Here is a 23880-nt window from a genome sequence, read left to right on the forward strand (position 1 = left end):
GTTTAAGACTGATGTGTCTGACTCATTTGCAGCATGGTTTCAGACAGTAGTTCAGTGGAGACCAATATAAAAGGTGTCTTGTTTTTAGTTGTTGCTAATTTGAATGCAAAAACTAAGTGCAGGAGTAAGCCATTTGGTCCCTTCAGCCTGTTCTGTTAACTTTGAGTTATTTAATGGTATATTAGGTATAGGTTGTAACATCTGTAGATGAGTAACAGTAAGACTGGTTGTCCTGGATTTGAGTCCAAAACCTGGCCCAAAATGGTAATAGGCCAGCAATCTGTCCATGGAAAATTCTAGCTATGGAAATAGAGAGAAGTCTTCCCCGAGTCTTCCTGGACAGGTGTTGGATCTGTCGGTGGGAGAACATCTTGGGGATAGCGATCATAAGTCTATGTCCTTTACGCTAGCATTGGAAAGAGATAGGATCAGGCAAGTTAGGAAAGTGTTTACCTGGAGTAAGGGGAAATATGAAGCCATCAGGAAGGAAATTAGATGAGTAAATTGCAAGGAGGCGTTCTCGGGAAAAAGTACCAAAGTCAGGTGGCAGATTTTCGAGGAATGTTTGTCTAGAGTTCTGCATGACAACGTTCCAATGAGACAGGGAGGTTTTGGTAGGTTACGGGAACTGTGGTGCACGGAAGTTGTAATGAACCTTGTCAAAAAGAAAACTAAAGTGTACAAAAAGTTCAGAGAGCTAGGAGATGTTAGGGATCTAGAAGAGTATATGGCCTATAGGAAGGAAATTAGGAGAGCCAGAAGGGGTCATGAGAAGGCCTTGGTGGTAAGATTAAGGAGAAACCTAAGACGTTCTACAAATATGTAGAGTAAAAGGATAAGATGTGAAGGAATAGGAACTATAAAACGTGAAGGTGGGAAAGTTTGTACGGAACTAGTAGAAATAGCAGAGGTGCTTAATGAATACTTTACCTTGGTATTCACGGTTGAAAAAGATCTGGGTGGTTGTACTGCAGGCTTGCGGCGGACTGAAAAGATTGAGTATGTGGACATTAAGAAAGAGGATGTGTTAGAAGTTTTGAATAGCATCAAGATAGATAAATCGCCAGGACCAGATGGGATGTACCCCAGGTTACTGTGGGAGGCCAGGGAAGAGATTGCAGAACCTCTGGCGATGATCTTTGCATCGTCAATGGAGACGGAAGAGGTTCCTGAGGATGGGAGGATTACGAATGTGGTTCCTATATTCAAGGGAATAGGCATAACCCAGGAAATTACCGACCGGTGAGTCTAACCTCAGTGGTTGGTAAGTCGATGAAGATTCTGAGGGACAGGATTTATGAACATTTAGAAAAGTTTAGTATGCTCAACAGCACGGCTTTGTCAAAGGTAGAGCATGCCTTATGAGCCTGGTTGAGTTCTTTGAAAATGTGACTAAATACATTGACGAAGGAAGAGCAGTAGATATGATTTATATGGACTTCAGCAAGGTGTTCGATAAGGTCCCCCATGCATTACTTTTTGAGAAAGTGAGAGGGCATGGGATCCAGAACTGGCTTGCTTGCAGAAGGCAGGGTGGTTGTAGATGGGTCTTTTTCTACATGGAGATCAGTCACCAGTAGAGTGCCCCAGGGATCTGTTCTGGGACCTTGCTGTTTATAATTTCCATGAATGACCTGGATGAGGAAGTGGAGGGATGGGTTGGTAAGTTTGCTGATGACACGAATGTTGGTGGTGTTGTGGATAGTTTGGAGGGATGTCAGAAGTTGCAGTGTGACATAGATAGGACACGAGGCTGGCCGGAGAAGTGGCAGATGGACTTCGACCCTGATAAATTCGTAGTGGTCCATTTTGGCAGGTCAAATGGGATGAAGGAGTATAATATCAAGGGTAAGACTCTTAACAGTGTAGAGAATCAGAAGGTCCTTGGAGTCCAGGTGCATAGCACTCTTAAATCAGCCTCGCAGATAGATGTGGTTAAGAAAGTGTACGGTGTACCGGCCTTCATCAATTGAGGGATTGAGTTTAGGAGTCAGGAGATAATGTTGCAGCTTTATAAGACCCTAGTCAGACCTCTCTTGGAATACTGTGCTCAGTTCTGGTCGCTTCATTACAGGATGTGGAAGTTACTGAAAGGGTGCAGAGGACATTTGCAAGGATGTTGCCTGGATTGGGTGGTATGCCTTATGAGGATTGGTTGAGGCAACTCGGTCTTTTCTCCTTAGAGAGACAAAGGATGAGAGGTGACCTGATAGAAGTGTATAAGATGTTGAGAGGTACAGATTGGGTGGATTCTCAGACTTTTTCCAAGAGCTGGAATGATTGCTACAAGAGGACACAGGTTTAAGGTGCTGGGGAGTAGGTACAGAGGAGATATCAGGGTTTAAGTTTTTCACTCACTCAGGGGGTGGTGGGTGAGTGGAATAGGCTGCTGTTAGTAGTGGCAGAGGCAAATTTGATAGGGTCTTTCAAGAGACTTCCGGATGAGTACAAGGGACTTAATAGAATTGAGGGTTATAGGTGAGCCTAGTAGGTATGGATAGCATCAGTGCAACTACAGCTTTGTGCTGTAGTTTTTCTATCTTTTTTTTCCTAAATGCCTGCAAGCTCTGAACAGATGATGGATTAAAACTCTCCATGACTTGTCTCAACATCAAATTCAACAACTTCCAGATGATTTGCTCTATCTCATCTCTGCCCTGTTTTCATTCTTTCAAACTGTTCTCTACCTTTTTTTTATATTGTCCTTCATTTTTCTCTCCACCCACTTCCCCTTCTCTGCCGACTCCCAGCATCATATCAGTTTCTTTGCTGTTTGGCCATTCACACCCTTTATTCTCTGTGGACAGCCATTAAGCTGCCTTTTCCCCTGGTTTCTCCATCTTTCATTTCCTCATGCTGGAGTACACCTCCCAACTTCTATGCCTTTTGACAAAGGATCATCTAGACTCGAAACATCAGCTCTTTTCTCTCCTTTCAGATGCTTCAGACCTGCTGAGATTTTCCAGCATTTTCTTTTCTGAACCTATAAGTTTATTCATCTTAAATGGAAGCACCTTGACTGTTAAACTGTGCCCTCTATGGTACCAGTTCAATCTCACAACGCTTATATCAAATGTCCAAGCTCCCTCACGTTCCCCAAGATCCACAGACAAACTTCAAACTAACATTCTCACTCATCACAAAATAAACCATGCCAAACTGGTATGAACAATTTTTAATTACTTTGCAAGTCTGTACAAGAGATTCAGTTTTATTTTTTGGACTCTTCTTCCTTGGACAGAGTCTTAATGATCTCTTCCTTCTTGGCCTGCAGACGTTCTTCACGGCGCTTACGAGCTTCCTTGGTCCTGGTTCTGCGAGCTTCAGCCTGGTCACTGCAACACAACAAACTCTGGTCAACAGTATCCTTTTGGCATAGCTTACAAGTTCATACATACAAAGTCTGCTAATCTTTTTTAAAAAGAAAACTGATACCTCCCCACCCTGCAGAATGTGGAATTCATCCGCTTTTAGTTCACCTTCTCCCCAACTGCCTTTGAAGGCATTGGCAAGCCACTTTCCTGAACACGCTGAGTGGCCGTTTCAGGGTGCCGTGCAGACTCTTACTGTGGGGTCTGGAGTCATGGAGGCCAGACTAGATAATAGAACCATAGAACACTACAGTACAGAAACAGGCCTTTTGGCCCTTCTTGGCTGTGCCAAACCATCTTTCTCCCTAGTCCCACTGACCTGTACCCGGACCATATCCCTCCACACCCCTCATCCATGTATCTGTCCAAGTTTTTCTTAAATGTTAAAAGTGAGCCTGCATATACCACTTCATCTGGCAGCTCATTCCACACTCCCACCACTCCTCCCCCGACTAATATTCCCTTTAAACTTTTCCCCCTTCACCCTTAACCTATGTCCTCTAGTTTTTTTTTCTCCCCTAGCATCAGTGGAAAAAGCCTGCTTGCACTCACTTTATCTATACCCATCATAATTTTACACACCTCTATCAAATCTCCCCTCATTATTCTACACTCCAGGGAATAAGATCCGAACCTATTCAACCTTTCTCTGTAGCTCAATTTCTCAAGTCCCAGCAACATCCTCATAAACCTTCTCTGTGCTCTTTCAACCTCATTAATATCCTCTCTGTAATTAGATGACCAAAACTGCACACAATATTCTAAATTCGGCCTCACTAATGTCTCATACAACCTCACCATAACATTCCAACTGTTATACTCAATACTTTGATTTATAAAGGCCAATGTTCCAAAAGCACTCATAACAACCCTATCTACCTGTGACACCACTTTTAGGGAATTATGTAACTGTATTCCCAGATCCCTCTGTTCTACTACACTCTTCAGTGTCCTACCATTTACCTTGCATGTTCTACCTTGGTTTGTCCTTCCAAAGTGCAATACCTCATTTGTCTACATTAAACTCCATCTGCCATTTTTCAGCCCTTTTTCAAGCTGGTCTAAATCCCTCTGCAAGCTTTGAAAATCTTCCTCACTGTCCACTACACCTCCAGTCTTTGTATCAGCAAATTTGTGATCCAATTTACCACATCATCATCCAAATCATTGATATAGATGACAAACAACAATGGACCCTGCACTGATCCCTGTGGCACATCACCAGTCACAGGCCTTCACTCAGAAGCAATCCTCTACTACCACATGCTGGGTTCTTAAGGACAATCAGGCCTCTCAATCACCAGACCAGTTATAATCATGGTTTGATGTTTAGAACAGATCAAGGATAAAAATAACAGTCATCTTCTAATCAGCAAGATCAAGATTCAATTATAGAATACTGCACACATGCTCAAACATCTAGTTAGAAAATAGCTAATGAGCTGCAAGAGTTGGAGAGGATGGCCATTCACACCCTTTATTCTCTGTGGACAGCCATTAAGCTGCCTTTTCCCCTGGTTTCTCCATCTTTCATTTCCTCATGCTGGAGTACACCTCCCAACTTCTATGCCTTTTGACAAAGGATCATCTAGACTCGAAACATCAGCTCTTTTCTCTCCTTTCAGATGCTTCAGACCTGCTGAGATTTTCCAGCATTTTCTTTTCTGAACCTATAAGTTTATTCATCTTAAATGGAAGCACCTTGACTGTTAAACTGTGCCCTGTGATTCCTAAGTTGAACCCTGCACTGCACTCAATTCCAAAATGCCCTCAGTCCTTTGCAAAGTACTTACGCCAGTAACTTCTTGCGAGCCTTGTCTGCCTTCAGCTTGTGAATATGCTCCATCAAGATGCGCTTATTCTTGAAGACATTACCCTTCACCTTCAGATACAGGCTGTGATACCTGCAGCAGTAACATATATATGAAAATATAGCTCACATCTTTTCACACTATTGTGAATTAGTGGCATCATAATTTAAAGTATGTTGAAGGACAGTAATTTGTGCTTTGTTTTACAAGTACGGGATACTTTCAATTAATGAACCATAATTCTGGAAAGAAATACTTAGGCAAATTTAGGTAAACAGCATACTAACCAGTCAGTTCTGAAATAGTTAACGCAAGGAAATTTGAATCCAAATTTAGAAACTGGAAATCAGATGCATCACTGCCTCATCTTACATTTCTGATATTTAAGATATTTTGACTTAATAAGCCACAGATTACTGGCTAACCCATTCTAGGCACTTTGCTGTGCAAATATGCTATAAGTTCCATTTCTACTTAGCTGCCCCTCAGGTCTAAGGCTTAGACACAATTACATTGACAAAGGGTAAGCCAATGTTTAAATCCATTCTTATGGACTATGGAAATCAAAGGCAAACCAACTGGGAATGCATGAGTAAGCATAAGGGAGTTGGCAAGAGACAGGCTGACAACTGTAGGGAGAAAAGCAATTTAATACATTAATAAACTCAAGTTAAATCTGGAAAGCTGTGGGGAGCAAAAATATAAAGTGAAAGGAATGCTATATTCAAAATGAGGACAATTCTACAGCAGATCACAAGTAAATGGTCTCCAATAGTTCATGTAGCACGTCATTCCCGTAGATTCAGCTTGCTGACGTCAAACAGGGAGGCAATGCAGGGCGTAATTAGTAGAAGCATCCTTGGACTAGGGAGCATTTCAAAGCAATTGAAACAATGCTAAGAATCATCATCACTGTGGGGCAGTATCATGGCAGTGGTTAGCACCAGGGACTTGGGTCCAATTCCCAGCTTGGGTCACTGTCTGCACATTCTCCCCATGCTTGCAAGGGTTTCCTCTGGGTGCTCCGGTTTCCTTCCACAGTGAAAGATGTGTTGATGAGCTACATTGGCCATGCTAAATTCTCGCTCAGTGTACCGAACAGGCGTTGGAGTGTGATGACTAGGGGATGCTCACAGTCACTTCATTGCAGTGCTAATGTAAGCCTTCTTGTGACACTAATAAATTTCAAACTCATCAAGGAACCTTACATGTGGCGATCAATCTTCTTGGACTCTCTGTATCTGCGAAGCAGACGCCTCAGAATTCTCATTCTCCTCATCCAGGCCAGTTTCTCCGGCATGCGGGCATTAGCTGTACCCTTTCGCTTACCTAAGCGGGGAGAGAGAGAGAGAGATAAAACAGGCAGAACAACGTCAACGACAAGGGAAAAGTACTAAAAGACGAATGTTGGTACCGTAAATTGAATAAATTGGGGAAGACAGCAGAGTCTGCAAAGGAGATATCCAAGATGATGACTTTAGAGCTAGCCACAAAATGGCATGGAGAAGGTGGAAGCTGGAATTAATTTACATTCTAATCAAACCAATTTGTCAACTTCTAACCATTGATCTTGTGTTTCCATGATGTATTTACAAGAGGAAAGAATGGGCCTCACCACAATGACAGCAAAGGCGTTAGGGATCAAGTTCAGTAAACTGAAGTTTTGTCAGTGATCCCCCCCTTGTGGCAACTAGTTAAGTTCCACCACTTTAAGCCTGTCTCAGAGTCAGTCATACAGCACTGAAAGATGCCCTCTGGCCCATTACACATGGCAAGAGTGAAAATACTGGCCAAAATTCTCCCATCGCGGTCCATTGAGCTCAGGCAGGAATTTCAGGACTTGGGTGCACACAGCTGGAGAATCCCACCCTTTATCCTAAATCCAGGACACGAGGGAAGCTACCCAGCCTTCTCTGAAATTGTACTGTTGGGTTAGCTAGTTCTTTCTCTTTCTTTTCTGTGGGATCTTTAAAACCTCATCTGCCCCCTCAGGTGGAGTTAAGATCTCATCTAAATCATGATACCTCTGGCAATGCAGCACAGCTTCAATAGTGCACTGGAGTATCAGCCTTGATTTTTTGTTCTCAAATGACATGAACCCCAAACCTCCTGATCAAAAGCGAAAGTAACTCCACCGAATCACAGCTCACATTACTGTCCACCCACAGAGTAGTGTAGCTCCTGATCTTAAGCAGCAGATTGCTGTTCTTTGTTGTGCTAGTAGATTAAATAGAAAAGGTTGGAGAAGGGTTCAACTCACTAAATGTAGTCACTGGTTAATATTCATAAACTTGTGTGGCTCTGATAAATTAAAGATCTTTCCTTTCCAGGTAGTGTTAAAGAGTTTCTAGTTATTCCAGTCCATTCCCTGTACACTAAACAGGTTCCATTCAAATGAATGACTCGTAAGATGAACTTTTGGCATTTTTAATTCCTTACGGTGAACGCAAAAGCATTATTTACCGATGCCCATGTGCCGGCCCTTCCTGCGTGCAAGGGTGTTCTTCCTGCATCGAGCACGTGAGTGTACAGTCACGGGCTTGCGGATAATCAGACCATCTTTAACTAATTTTCTGATCTGTTGACCTGCAGAGGGCAAAGAAAGTTAGTTAGGAGGTGTAATAACTCCCATGCTGCAATAAAATACCTGATAAGTAACAACAGAAATCATGCACCCAGATTACACTCATTCCTGGGATGATGGGACCGACATACAAAGAGAGAAATGGGGGGGTGGTGGGGAGAGGAGGAGGAGGAGGGTGGAATCTAACAGAAACCTATTAAATTCTTAGACAGATACAGGGACAATGTTCCCAATTGTGGGGCTGTCCAGATACAGGGGTATGACCGAAGGATGCAGGGTCAACAATTTAGGACAGACGAGGAGAAATGTCTTCACCCAGAGAGATGCTATGTCAGTTAGCTACCACAGAAAGCAGTTGAGGCCAAAACATTGTACGTTTTCAAGAAGTTAAGTTTAGCTCTTGAAGTGAAAGAGGATCAAAGGACATGGGCAGGTCAAGGGGAGGTGACGGTGGGATCAGGCTATTGGGATTGGCGGTGGGATTATCAGTCATGATTATAATGAATGGTGGAGCAAGCCAGAAGGGCCAAATGGCCGACTCCTATTTTCTGTACTTACTCACTATTTTGTTTGAATAATGCTCAATTGTCATAACATTCAATCTAATCATAGAAACCCTACATTGCAGAAGGAGACCATTAGGCCCATTGGGTCTGCAGCGACCACAATCCTAGTTCATCTAGAACTACAGTTGTAACATCACAATAGTAAACATTTGATTGTTATAACCAGTCTAAAAACATTGGATCAAAACCTCCAAATCAAACTAATTACAGATGACATTAACCAGACAGTTTAGCTGAATTGGTTCGTGATGAGGAACAGGCCAACAGCATGGGTTCAATTCCCTCACCGACTGAGGTTATTCTCTACCCTGCCCCCTGCCTGAGGGTGCGGTGACTCTTGGGTTGAATCACCACCAGTCAGCTCTCCCCTTTGCAGGGGAGCTGATGGTCATCTGGGAGGGTGGCAACTTTACTTTTTAACAAGGCAAAAGAAATTACCCAACTGAAGAGGAAAAGACTCAACGATAGGAACATGGAAGATCCCTTATTCTGAGCAGTACAGGAGTTTGCATTCATATATTGTTTCATACATCCTCAGAATGATCACTTCACAACCAATTACTCTGTGAACTACAGTCATTGTTGCAATGCCAGCAAGAACAACACCCTTTTTACACACAGAAAGGCTCCATGAATAGTAATGAGATAAAGAGCAAGCTGCTTGCCTATAACAGTGCTGGCTGGTGTTAAGGACAAAGAACTCCTCAGCTCTTTTCAATCAAGCCATGGGATCTGTATCATCCACTCCAAGTAGCAAACGAGGCCTGGATCTCATTAGAAAGACACTACTGCATTCTTTTTCGCACTGCAGGAGGAATAACTTGGGAGCCATCCAAATCTCCCCATGTCCGACACAGCAAAGTTCTTTATTCTTTCACAGGACGTGGGAATCACTAGCAAGGCCTGCATTTGCTCCCCATCCCTAATTACCCTTGAAAGGCTTGCTTGGACATTTTAGACAGCCCTGGTTAGGCCACACCCAAGAGTATAGTGTCCAATTCTGGTTGTCACACCACAGGAAGGATATGGAGGCTTTGGAAAGGTGCAGAGGTGGTTTACCAGGAGCCAAAAGAGAAAATGCTGGAAAATCTCAGCAGCTCTGGCAACATCTGTAAAGAGAGAAAAGAGCTGACATTGAGTCCAGGTGAGCCTTTGTCAAAGCTTCCAGGATGCTATCTGAATTAGAGATATGAGCTATAGAGAGAGGCTGGACGAAGTAAGGCTCTTTCCTTTGGAAAGGTGGAGGCTGAGGGAGACTTGATACAAGTGTATAAAATTATGCGGGGCATAAATAGAGTTGACAATCAGAATCCACCCCCCCCAGTCGAAATGTCTAATTCTAGGGGGCATGCACTTAAGGCGAGAGGGAGAAAGTTCAAAGGAGATATGAGGGGCAAATTTTTTTCTGAACAGTGGTAGGCATCTGGAACTTGCTGCCAGGTGTGTTGGTGGAGGAAGTACAATAGGGGTTTTTAGATAAGCACTGAATATGCACGTAAGAGGGATTTGGACTGAGGGCAAGCAGAAGGGATCAGTTTAATTTGGTGTCACATTCAGCACAACACTGTGCACTGAAGGGGCTGTTCCTGTGCTGTTCTATGAAAATTAAGCATCAATCACGTTGCTGTGGGTCTGGAGACAGGGTAAGGATGGCAGATTTACTTTCCTAAACAGCATTAGTGAACCAGATGGGTTTTTACAACTATTGATGGTTTCATGGCCACCATTAAAGGGGACTGGCTTCATAATCTAGATTTGTTAACTGAATTTAAATTCCACGCCACCAGAGCATTAGCCTGCATCTGCTGGATTATTAGCTCAGTGACAATACCACGACACCACCACCCCCAACGGAATGGACCATAAATGGCAGAAGATACCGAAGAAACAGGTACTGATAAACCTGACCATCCTGATTACAAAATGCTTACTTACGGGAATTGGCATTGGCAATCTCATTCGTTTCATTGGGATCCAGCCATACCTTCTTCTTGCCACAGCGCAAAACGCTGGAGGCCAGCCTCTTCTGAAGCCTGAGCATACTGTATTTAAAAAAACAAACATTTGCTTAGATTTCCAAATAATTAACATCGATCAACATTTTTTGTAGATACCAAATAAAAGATTAGTTAGCAGGCTGAGCCAAACGCATAAAATTCCAAACATTCCCAAAGGCTGCCCGACCGATGGAACTAAATGAGAACTATCGAACTACAGGTTTAATCTACGTTTACTCAAGTGAAATGTTATAGCCAATTTGCCCACATCTAACTACCAAAGGCAATTTTAATTGAAGGTGGCAGGATAAACTCAATCACTTAAATCACAGTCAACTCTTGGTTTCCCAAAGAACATGATGCACAGGGAAACCAGGTGAGAAAACAGAAGCAAAGGCAGAATTGAAAAGGTAAAATTTAACACACAATCTGAAGAAATGCAATGTTAGTGCTTTAAAGACTCGTATTAAGCTATTTACTAAAGTATTTTTATGGTCAAGATCTCGAAGTCAACAACTTGACTACAAAGGCAGGTCAGCTGCAACCCACCCCTACATCCTTCATGGGAACTCAAGGATGATAATCTCTTGTGCGGGCAAGTGCTGCCAGTTGTTTGAACTTCCCCAGTTAGAGCTCGAGAAGCAGCTGTCGTCCCAGGGGTGAGTCTGAAAGTCAGTTTCTCCCTGAACACGTTCCAGATGTGGTCCCCTAACAGCCACAATTAGTGAGGGAACGAGGGATCGGACAGGGCAAAAGACATGAGAATACAGAAACTGTCTCAAGACAGCGGCACTCATTTAACCAGTTAGATAGCACGATTCAGAGGACTGAAGCAAGAATCAATGCCTCAGAATCACAGCAGATTTAACCGCATGTTAAAAATGGAATATCAGGTGATTTGGTAGTCACAGAGCACACTTGTAAATGCAAACAAAGCACCTGTATACTGCTTCTTTGAGGGTAAAAGATATCACCAAACAAGTGCAGAATATTCCAAAAATTCATGTTTAATATTGGAATCATTAATAAGTATTGATACTCTTCGGGGAAAGTTGAAAAACATGACCCCTAAAGGCCAAATTCAGGATTACAGAATCCCTACTGCGCAGGCCATTCGGCCCAGTGAGACTGCACCAACAATAATCTGATCCAAACCCTATCCATGTAATCCTACGTATTTACTCTGCTAATCCCCCCGACATTTAGTGTGGCCGTATCAACCTGACCTGCACATCTTTGGGACTGTTGGAGGAATGATGTGGAGATGCCAGCGTTGGACTGGGGGTAAACATATTAAGTCGTCTCTGGTGTTGTAAGACTTCTTACTGTTGGAGGAAACAAGAGCACCCAGAGAAAACCCACGCAGACATGGGGAGAGAAGGTGCAAACTCCACAGAAGTTACCCAAAGCTGGAATCGAACCCACATCACTGACACTGAGAGACGGCAATTCTAACTACTGTGCTACCATGCTGTCCAATGGACATGGGATTGCCTGCATATCATACGATTAGCAACACAATTTCAGTGCTGCCGTGATGCCAGGTATGCGTCAGCAACAGGCTGTTGGCCTCTTAAGGAAATTCAGTTGTGATATGCAGAACATATGCTGCACCTGGCCAGCCACTATTTACAAAAATACAAAAACATCTACAGACAATTTCACAATTAGGTGGCACTTGTTGAACTGCCCTGAGTTAACACAGCTAATTTTAAGATAATCAGCCAAGTTTATAACTTGGTTCGCTTGCTAGAAGCGACAAACATTCATACACAAGGGCTTGTTCTCAGCAATGTTCAAGCCTTGTATCCCTTTCAAATTATCTTCTACTTGAGGAGCCTTTCATTCCCATTCCTGTCTCCATGGCAAAAATCTTGGTCAGAGTCAACTTGTCTGTTGTATAAAATATGATCTTTTGCAACCTGGCACTCATGTTTATCCTGAGCACAAGATAAAAAGCTTAGCAACCGATCTCGCTTGTCAGACAGGAACACTGCAGGTGAATCATCCTAATACAGGTAATGTTGAGAGAAACAGCACAGTAGGGGAGAATTATTGATGTGATCACAGAAGCACTTTCATAATCAACACCTGCTGTCCGATAAATAGAAAGCAGTATTGGATCTGTTTCTTGGAAATTTGGTATGACAAATGACATGCTTTATATTACAAGGGTTTTCAACCAACAATGATCAAAGCTTTGACAAAAGGGTCATCTGCTCTTCTTTCTCTCCTTACAGATGCTGTCTGACCTGCTGAGATTTTCCAGCGTTTTCTCTTTGGTTTCAGATTCCAGCATCTGCAGTAATTTGCTTTTATCCAATTTATACTAAAAGGCATTTGAATAACAGCAGCCTATCAAATTTGAATTTGATGTTTTGGTAACCTGTAAACCAATCCTATTATGGGGATGTTGCTCTGTCGTCGGGGGTAAACAGTTAGCTCCAGAGACACCGCCAGCAACTGCCTCTGCCACAACTAATAACTTTTAGCTCAAAGCTTCATCTGAATAGAAAAGGTACCAAAGAGAGGTTCCAGACAGAAGAAATCAGCAAAGACAGAAGATTACAAAAGATAAAACCTGGTTTTTTTTTTGAGTGTGACTAAAAACTCATTTTTTTGCTAATAAGTGGGAACTGTATTTATCTAAACAGCATTCTATTAGAATAGCGTTTGATTTGGTTTGTTAATAGTTTAGTTAACCTGTTCACTGCTAGTTAGATAAATAAATTGTTACTTGTTGATTTTACAGAATCTCAGGCAGTTATCAACTCTGATTGACACTCAGAACATCTTACTCAAGATGAAATTTCTTAGCCCAATCCCCATAACTGCAAGCTTTTACCACGGCTAATCCACCTAACCAGCATATTTTATGGACAATGGGAGGAATCTGGAGCACAGACAGGGAGAATGTGCAAACACCACACAGTCACCCAAGGCCAGATTCAAACTCGGGTTCCTGGAGCCAAGGCAGCAGTGCTAACCACCGTGCCACACAAGCAAGACATTTTTGATCCTGTATTCAAACTCTTATAAATGAAGGCCAACATGCTATTTGCCCTAATCACTTGCTGCACCTGAATGCTTACTTTCAATGGCTTGAGCACAAGGACAGCATCATTTCCCAATCTATCACCATACAAATAAGCCCTACCATTCTGTTCCTCCAAACAAAATGGATAACTTCACGATTCACATTTTACTGTAACCGTCATGTATTTACCCACTCAACTTGTCTGCAGAATCTAGTAGTCACTGCCTGCCACTCGAAACAGACCCATTTATTCTTACTGTTTCCTATCTGCTAACCGATTCTCAATTCGTACCAGTCTATTCGTCTAATCTCATGTTCTTCAATTTTACATACTAATTCAAGGGACTTTTCAAAAGTTTTCCAAAAATTCCAATATGCCAGCCACTGGTTCTCCCCTATCCATTCTGTTAGTTACATCCTCAAAATACTCCAGCAGATTTGTCAAACAATTTCCCTTTCATAAATCCCCTTGGTATTTTCTGAGTGTCCTGTCATCTCATCCTTTACAATAGACAAGAGGTTGGAGAAACTTGGTTTGCCCTCACTGGAGCGATGCAGGTTGAGGGGAGACATGATATAAGTCTACAAGATTATGACAGAAATGGACAGAGTAGATAGTCAGAAGCTTTTTCCCCAGGGTGGAAGAGTCAATTACTAGGGGGCATAGGTTTAAGGTGCAAGGGGCAAGGTTTAAGAGATATACGAGGCATTTTTTTTAAAAACAGACAGTGGTGGGTGCCTGGAACTCGTTGCCGGGAGAGGTAGTGGAAGCAGATACAGTAGTGAATTTTAAAAGGGCGTCTCGACAACTACATGAATGACATGGGAATAGAGGGATCTGGTCCCCGGAAGCATAGGGGGTTTTAGTTAAATCAGGCAGCATGGTCAGTACAGGCTTGGAGGGCCAAAGGGCCTGTTCCTGTGCTGTAAAATTCTGTTCTTTGGTAGTAGGGAAATGCTAGAGTCAATGTTAGGCTAACCAGTCTTTAATTTCCCATGTTCTCCATGCCTCCTTTTTTATCTAGTGGGGCTCCATTTGTTACCTTCCAATCTCAGAGGACTGTTCCAGAATTTACACAGCTTTGTAAGATGACAAGCAATAAATCCACTATTTCCACAGTCACCTCCTGCAGCTCCCTGGGATGCAGAGCATCAAGCCCTGGAGATTTATTGGCTCAATAAGAAGTCTCACAACACCAGGTTAAAGGCCAACAGGTTTATTTGACAGCAAAAGCCACAAGCTTTCAGAGCACTGCCCTTTCGTCAGGTTATCTTACCTGACAAAGGAGCAGTGCTCCAAAAGCTAGTGGCTTTTGCTACCAAATAAACCTGTTGGAATTTAACATGTTGTGATATTTCTTACTGTGTTTACTCCAGTCCAATATCGACATCTCCACTTCATGGTTTATTGGCTCACCATTAATTATCAATTTCCTTCGAATCCACCTTCTCACTAGATCCTTGATTCCTTAGCATTTATGGGATGTTATTGAGGGGGACAGGGCTATAGTAGTTTAATTGTTACACCACTTCCTTGATCTCTGGCTAATTCTGGGCACCATTTCACACAAAGAATGACAAGATCTGAGGATGCAGTGTAGATTTAGCAGAATAATACTGGGCGACACAGTGGCTTGCACTGATGTCTTAGTGCTAAGGACCCAGGTTCGATTCCCAGTTTGGGCCAGTGTTTGTGTGTGTGTGTGTGTGTATGTGTAGTTTGCACGTTCTTCCTACGGTTGCGTGGGTTTACTCCAGGTGCTCCGGTTTCCTCCCACATTCTGGAAGATGTGCTGGTTAGGCACATTGACCCAAACAGGTGTCAGAATGTGACAATTAGAGGAATTTTTCAGTGAATTCATTGCAATGTTAGTCGCAAGCAAGGCTTGTGACTAATAACTAAACTGTACTTTAAAGAATACATGACTTCAAGACTAAAACAGTTGGCATTTTCTTAGAGCAGAAGGGTTAAAGGGAGAGTTAACAGGAACACTGGAAAATATCAAATTCTGAGCCCAAGGTATCATTACATTAAATTTAGGGCACAACAGTTAGCTCCAGGACTCAATTCCAGCATTGAGTAACAGTCTGTGTGGTTATCCTCCAGGTGCTCCAATTTCCTCCCACAATCCACAGATATGCAGGTTAAGGTGATTGCCTAGTGTATGTGACACAGTGGTTGCCACTGCTGCCTCAGTGCCAGGGACCCCATTTAATTCCCAGCTTCAGTCACTGTGCAGAGTCCACACATTCTCCCCGTGTCTGCATAGGTTTCCTCTGGGTGTTCCAGTTTCCTCCCACAGTCCAAAAGATGTGCTGTTAGGTGCACTGGCTATGCTAAATTATCCCCCAGTTTACCTGAACAGGCACTGGAGTGTGGCAACTTGGGGATTTTCATAGTAGCTTCATAGTGTGAATGAAAGCTGACTTGTGGCACTAATAAATAAACTTACTGAACTGCCCCTCAGTGTCAGGGAATTAACAGCATAAATATGTGGGGTTACAAGGATAGGGCTGAGGTGGGATCATTGCCAGTGCTGGATCAATGGGCCAAATGACCTGTCTACAATGTAGGGAATCAGAGAGAATAAATATGGAAAAATTGCTGTCAATGGCGAAAGGCATGGACTGGACTGAAGGTATTTGTTCTTTGCAAAGGCTACTACCCCATAACATTGACCATTTATTTTCACAGATACTGAATATTTTCATCATTTTGTTTCAGATTTCCAGTATTCCAGCGTTTGATTCTGTTCAAGGAATCTGTCACTGTTTAAACTGACAAAGGAAACAGGACAGGAATGGCGAGAAGCTGAGTACTATTTCAAGTCAACACAAGGGACTGTGACGTTCTGGAAGCGGATTCAGCAGCAACTCTGAAAGACGGGAATGGGACAGCAGGAAAACATGTGCAAGGTCCATTGGGGCTAGTATGGACACGATGGGCCGAATAATCTCCTGTTGCTTCATCATAGACGAACAGGAGTCTGAAGGCCGCCGATACAATCCCTCCCTGCCGGCAGCGGGACAATGCCTGAACACCAGGCCAACACAGGAGGCCGAGGCTGCGACACTGACTAGGCCTCAGGCGCTCGCTTCCCCTGCCCCCCCGGAAGGTGCGGCGATCACACGGCCCGTTCACCGTCTTCAGCTGTCGATTAACCGGCTTCTTGTCCCCCTTCCACTAGATCCTCAGTCGATCCCTCGCCCGATCCCCGGTGGATCCCCTCCATATCCCGATCCCACTCACCTCATGGCTGCTTCTGACTGGAAAGAACGAGCATGCGCAGAACCCGTGGCTCATAGCCCCGCCGGGAGAAACCAAGCGGTCCGGGGCAGGGAGGAGACCCCCGCTCTCATCTCCCCCAGAGAGCCTCAGACAACCACACAACAGGCAGCAGCACGTTTCTAACACGGAGAATATCTGGAAAGACATTTACTACCTTTAATCGAACCCTCTTAGAAATATTACTCACTCAAATCCGCAGCCTTTACTTTCTGTCTCTCCCCATAGCTATCCATAATACATTCCCATACGCACTGTGCTGTACGTGCTGACGTTGACTCACGCAAGAAACACGTTGGTTACATTTCAGCCACGTGACATTGGTTTCCCGCCAAGTGCTGCCTCAAGGGGAGCTGTTTTGATGGGAGCAGTGCTCTGTCCCAGTTACAAATAGCTCCAGTGTTTTGTGTTTTTCTCTCAGTAATTTTGCCCAAGCAGCACGCAGATTAGATTTATTATTGTCACATATATTGGTATACAGTATTGTGCAGAGAAAGATCAACTTAATGCAAGATAGGTCAATTCAAAAGTCTGATGGCAACAGGGAAGAAGCTGTTCTTGAGTTGGTTGGTATGTGACCTCAGACTTCTGTAGGTGGAAGAGAGAATGTCCAGGATGCATAGAGTCCTTAATTATGTTGGCTGCTTTGCGGAGGCAGCGCTAAGTGTAGACAAAGTCAATGGATGGGAGCCTAGTTTGCATGATGGATTGGGCTACATTCACAACCTTTTGTAGTTCCTTGCGGTCTTGGGTGGAGCAGGAGCCATACCAAGCTGTGATACAACCAGAAAGATTGTTTTCCATGGTGCATCTGTAACAATTAATGAGAGTTGTAGTTGATGTGCGAAATTTCCTTAGTCTTCTCAGAAAGTAGAGGCGTTGGGCTTTATTAACTATAGCATCGGCATGGGGTGGACTAGGACAGGTTGCTGGTGATCTGGACATCTAAAAACTTGAAGCTCTCGACCCTTTCTACTCTGTTCCTGTGATGTAGACAGGGGCATGTTCTCCTTTAGGCTTCCTGAAGTTGATGACCACTTTCTTCGCTTTGTTGACATTGAGGAAGAGATTATTGTTGCCGCACCAGTTCACCAGATTCTTTATCTCATTCCTGTATTCTGTCTCGTTATTGTTTGAGATCTGACTACTACAATGGTATCATCAGCAACCTTGAAATTGAATTGGAAGGGAATTTGGCTGCACAGTTATAGGTGTGTAAGGGGCTGAGAACACAGCCTTGTGGGGCACCGATGTTGAGGATGAATGTGAAGGAGGTGTTGTTGTCTACCCTTACTAATTGTGGTCTGTGAGTTAGAAAATTCAGGATCCAGTCGCAGAGGGAGATATCAAGACTCAGGCCCTGGAGTTTGGAGATGGGTTTCATGGGAATAATGGTATTGAAGGCTGAGCTGCAGGCAATGAATAGGAGTCTGACATAGGGGTCTTTGTTAACTAGATGTTCCAGGGCTGAGTACGGGGCCAGGGAGATGGCATCTGCTGTGGACCTGTTGCGCTGTAGGCAAACTACTGGATCCAGGTAGTCTGGGAGGCTGGATCTGATTCATGCCATGACTAGTCTTTGGAAGCACTTCATAATGATGAATGCCAGAGCCACCGGCTGATAGTCATTAAGGCACGCTGCTTTGTTTTTCTTAGGTACTGGGATGCTTCTGTTATATGGAATTTCTCTGAACAAAGCTGTCATAGGCTGATTCCACTTTCCTCCTTTGCCAGATGGATGTTGACTATAAGAACATAAGAAATAGGAGCAGGAGTAGGCCACCTAGCCCCTCGAGCCTGCCCCGCCATTCAGTAAGATCATGGCTGATCTGAAAGTGGTTCAGTTCCACTTAGCTGCCTGCTCCCCATAACCCTTAATTCCCTTATTGATCAGAAATCTATCTACCTGTGACTTAAACATATTCAATGAAGTAGCCTCCACCGCTTCAATGGGCAGAGAATTCCAGAGATTCACTACCCTCAGAGAAGTTCCTCCTCAACTCTGTTCTAAACTGACTCCCCCTTATTTTGAGGCTGTGTCCTCTAGTTCTTCTTTCCTTTCTAAGCGGGAAGAATCTCTCTACCTCTATCCTGTCTAGCCCCTTCGTTATCTTATATGTCTCTATAAGATCACCCCTCAGCCTTCTAAACTCCAATGAGTACGGGCCCAATCTACTCAATCTCTCCTCATAAGCTAACCCCCTAATCTCCGGTATCAACCTGGTGAACCTTCTCTGTACTCTCTTCAAGGCCAATATATCCTTTTGCAAATAAGGGAACCAAAATTGCACACAGTAGTCTAGTTGCGGCCTCACCAGTACCTTTTACAATTGCAGCAAGATTGACCTAACTCTCAACACCTTTCTAACACCCTAATGTGAAACACAGCTAATCGCCCAACTATTTAATTTGGCTGCAATGATGAGGGAATCGGGAACAGTAATGGGGCAGGAGTGATTCTATAATCCCAGACTGGTGGTCCCTCCATGTAGACAGTAGTTAAGAAAGCCCACCAACGCCTCACCTTTCTCAGGAGACTAAGGAAATTTGGTATATCTGCTACAACTCTCACCAATTTTTACAGATGCACCATAGAAAACATTCATTCAGGTTGTATAATAACTTGATATGACTCCTGCTCTGTCCAAGACCACAAGAAACTACAAAGGATCATGAATGAAGCCCAGTCCATCAACCAGCCTCCCCTCCGTTGACACTGTCTGCACTTCCTGCTTCCTGAAAAAAGCAGCCAGCATAATCAAGGCTCCCATACACCCCGGACATTCTCTCTTCCACCTTCTTCCGTCAGGAAAAAGATACAAAAGTCTGAGGACACATACCAAACGACTCAAGAACAGCTTCTTCCCTGCTGCCATCAGACTTTTGAATGGACCTACCTCGCGTTAAGTTGATCTTTCTCTACACCGAAGTTATGACTGTAACACTACTTTCTGCACTCTCTCCTCCTCTATGTATGGTATGCTTTGTACAATACTTTTCGCTTTATACTAATACATGACAATATTAAATCAAATTGAATTTCGAATATATTGATATTAAACGGATTGGAATTCCTTTCCTAAGCCCCTCTGACTTTTCTATCTTCCTTTAAGATTCCAATAAAACCTATCTCTTTGATGAAGCTTTTTGCCAGCTGTTGCTATATCTCCTTATGTGATTTCGTGTCACATTTTGTTTTATAGAACTCCTCTGGAACACCTTGGGACATTTTATGAGGCACTATATGTTTATTTTTATTGTTTCTCCGAGTAGTTATTGGACACAATCAATCACGATTTCCCTGTTAAATATAAGTCGCAATTCCCATGAAGTCCTGGAACTGCAGAAGTGAGCATATGGATCAGTTACTCGTGGCTCTTGATGAGAATTGTTGTCTTCAAAGTCGGAGAACAGAAGGGAATGCATCCTGCATGTGTGGTTATGAGAGTCAACTGCATGTCAGACCATCTTTAAGGTAGTTAGTATTAAAATCACGATTTAATGCAATTGCTGGGCAATGACATAGCCTCAGGAGACGGCAGATGGCATTGTTACAGCAGCTTTACAGAGGGCATGTGGGCTGTTGATGCAACCACTGGCCAGCTGCTGGTGTGTTAATAGCATCTGGTAACAAGTGACCCAACCAGTAAGATTCAAAGAGCTAGAGTGTAAAACAGAATTGTCACATATCAGTGCCCATCGCAAAGTCTCTTTCAATCAGTGTTGCAAAATGTAATTTATCCCACTGATACTGTCCTTTTCTTTGAACTGCTACCATATCTGTCTAAGCTCAATTTGTTTATTGGGGGCGGATGCGCAGATTGAGGGGGTGGGGGGGGGGTGTGATGTGGGGGTGGCGAAGCAGCTACTCAGTCCCAGGGAACTGGATGGATTCAGTCCACAGATGTGGCTCGTCATTGCCTGTTGTTACTGACATTTGCTATGTTCCCAGGGGCCAAGGGGGGAAGGGAGGACAGTTCTTATCAGCGTAAACCATGCATCTGCTACGCCTGATCCTTGGACATACCTCAATCACGGAAGTTCCCCCATAACTCTATTGATGGGGGAATTTGTGTCTTTAGACTTGACTGGGATAATACTTACTTCAGGCAAAGAAGTAAAATGGATATTTACCCTGTGAATGAATTAAAATTAAAGAAAAGGTGGAGCAAAAATCTAGCTGACATTCCGGTGCAATACCAAGGGAGTGTTTTATCTTTTGCCTAAGACATTAAACTGAGTTCCTGTCTGCTTCCTGTCTAATCAATCTCTACACCACTATTTCAAAGCAGATCAGTGAAGCTATCCCTGGTGCACTAGCCAATGTTTGTCCAAGAGGCAAGATCACAAAAAAAGTTTATCTGGTCATTGTTACATTGTTGTTCGTGGGAACTTGCTGTGCACAAATTGGCTGCCTCATTTTCTACATTGCAATAGCACCTGCTATTGAAAGTACTTGATTATCTGATTTACTGTTTAGTGCTTTGGAAAGTCAATGCAAACCCAAGTTTTGCCTGTTCTCTGGAATAATGAGAAGTGATATTGTTGAAAAATGAATACACTTTTTAAGGGATATGGGTATCACTGGCTGGGTTAGCATTTATTGCCCATCTCTAACTGCCCTCCAACTGGTGGCATGGTGGCACAGTGGTTAACACTGCTGCCACACAGTGCCGGGTTCGATTCCAGCCTTGGGTCACTGGCTGTGTGGAATCTGCACCTTCTCCCCATGTCTGCATGGGTTTCTTCTGGGTGCTCTGGTTTCCTCCCACAGTTGGAAAGACTTGCTGGTTAGGTGTATTGGCCATGCTAAGTTCTCCCTCAGTGTACCTGATTCAGGGATTTTCACAGTAACTTCATTGGTGTGTTGTTGTAAGCCTACTTGTGACACTAATAAATAAACTTAAAAGAACATCCACCAGCCAGGAGCTGATGTTGAGGAACTATTCGATGATAATGGACAGAAATGGGGAAAAATAACCTTTCACATTTCAGTTTTGAAATTTCTGGACTCAGATTCCAGACTGTCCAATTGCACACAAGGATATCTCTGGGCTCCTACAAAATTCATTCAATGAACAATAATAGCAGTGAGGTTTTTCCAGCAGTCCAATTAATTACATTCATTGATAGCAAGTAAACAAAGTTCAATTGTAAATAGTTCATTTGTAAAGCTGCACATCTGTGTGAAAGCAACAGAGGGCAGTATAATGCAAATAAATAAAAAATCACTGATAATCACCTGATGAAGGGGCAGTACTCCTAAAGCTGGTGCTGCCAAATAAACCTGTTGGACTTTAACCTGGTGTTCTGAGACTTCTTACTATTCTATAGAGACCAAGGCCGCAATTCTCCGGCTTTTCACGCCAACGGAATTCTCCAATCCCGCTGCAGCGAGCGGAGATTTGGCAGAGCGCCAAATTCTCTGTCCTTGCAGTAGCCGCGGGGTGCAAACGGCTGGAGAATTCCAACCCAGCATTTAGGTTGCAACTTCCACAACCGCGGGGCATCCCAAAGCACTTTACAACCAAAGAGATCGTTCTGAAGTGTAGCTACTCTTATGGGAAACACAGCAAAGTCCAACAAACCGCAGTGTAATCATAACCAGATCATCTATTTTTGTGATACTGACTGAGGGGGAAATATTGGGCGGGGGCATCATGGATAATTCACCTGTTCTTTTTCAATGTCATGGATCTAATATGTACCTGAGCAAACAGGCAGCACCTCCGTTTAACATCTCACCCAGGTGATAGCTCCATTCCAGACTGTCTTGCTTAGATTATTACACGGTGGCGCAGTGGTTAGCACTGCTACCTCACAGTGCTAGGGACCTGGGTTCGATTCACGGCATGGGTCACTGCCTGTATCGAGTTTGCATGTTCTTCCTGTGTCCGTGTGGGTTTCCTCAGGGTGCTCCGGTTTCCTCCCACAATCTGAAAGACATGCTGGTTAGGTGCATTGACCTGAACAGGTGCCAGACCGTGGCGACTAGGGGAACTTCACAGTAACTTCATTGCAGTGTTAATGTAAGCCTTACTTGTGACTAATTAATAAACTTCTCTGGACATTGAGAATGACTTGAATACAAAGCCTCCCAAGTTAGAGACAAGATTTCTATCAACTAAGCTACAGAATCAGCACAGCAGCTTATGTCTATTAACTGCCTTTAATGCAGTAAGCCTTCTCAAGACGCTGCACAAGAACATTATGCGACAAAACAATCACTCAGCGTGAAAGAGGGAGACACTAAGGAGGGTGACCAAAGGCATGGTCAAAGAGATACATCCTGAAGGAGCGCCTCAGGGGAGACAGAGATGGAGAAGCTTAAGCAAGAATTTCCGAAGCTTTGACCTAGGCAGTTGAAGGCACCAATGACGTAGTGAAGGAAGTGGGAATGCACAAGAGGCTAGAATGAGCAAACACAGAGTTCTAGAAGGGTTGTAGATAAGGAGGTGCAAAGGCTTCATGGAGGTCAGCAAGGATGAGGTGGGATAATGTGCCAGGGTCACTGTCACATCGAACACCATCTATTTCTGATTACTGTGCCATAGCAAAGGGTGGAAACCAGATTGGAGAGGTTCAAATGCAGAGTTAAAGAAAGGGAAAATCTACATCTGGTCAGTCAACATTCATATAAACAAAAGACAAGTGATCAGATCGGGTATAACCTTTCATAAGAAGACAATTATATCTTCTGATGTGAGTTAGATAATTGTCCAATGACAATTTCTACATGTATTAGAAACCTATCCCTTCAATAACCCAGTTTTGTGAGTGAAACAGCAGAGTGCCTCCAGCAGATGGGGTTCTTGGTTATTAATGTTTATTATCTCTTACGATGCTATCTTGTTATTGAGAAAGTGAGATAAATAGTATAAGCCCCCAATGCAGTACGCCACCAAGTTTGATGTTAGTGGAGATAAGGGAGAGTCATCGAGATATACAACACGGAAGACCCTTCGGCCCAACTCGTCCATGTCGACCCGGTTTCCTAAACTGAATTAGTCCCATTTTCTGCAAATGGCCCATCTCCGTCTAAATCTTTCCCATCCATGTACCTGTCTAAATGCCTCTTAAATGTTGAAATTGTACCCACCTCTACCACCCAGCTCTGGCAGCTCATTCCATATACACGCCACCCTCTGTGTGAAAAAGTTATCCCCCAGGTCCCTTTTAAATCTTTGCTCTCTTACCTCCAACCTACACCCTCTAGTTTTGGACTTAC

At 43.4% G+C, this 23880-nt stretch overlaps 1 protein-coding gene across 1 annotated transcript; it reads right to left on the reverse strand.

Annotated features, from left to right (window-relative positions):
* Window positions 1-3160: 3160 nt before the first annotated feature.
* On the reverse strand, window positions 3161-16637 carry rpl19 (ribosomal protein L19). Its single transcript, XM_080213606.1, has 6 exons — window positions 16617-16637; window positions 10268-10374; window positions 7646-7768; window positions 6391-6511; window positions 5165-5275; window positions 3161-3335 (listed from the first exon to the last, which is right to left on the reverse strand). The coding sequence occupies exons 1-6, from the start codon at window positions 16619-16621 to the stop codon at window positions 3212-3214; spliced, it is 591 nt and encodes a 196-aa protein (XP_080069732.1). The 5' UTR covers window positions 16622-16637; the 3' UTR covers window positions 3161-3211.
* Window positions 16638-23880: the final 7243 nt, after the last annotated feature.

This window comes from Carcharhinus amblyrhynchos, chromosome 27 (assembly GCF_965287045.1).
Source record: "Carcharhinus amblyrhynchos chromosome 27, sCarAmb.v2.hapA, whole genome shotgun sequence".
Lineage (NCBI taxonomy): Eukaryota > Metazoa > Chordata > Chondrichthyes > Carcharhiniformes > Carcharhinidae > Carcharhinus > Carcharhinus amblyrhynchos.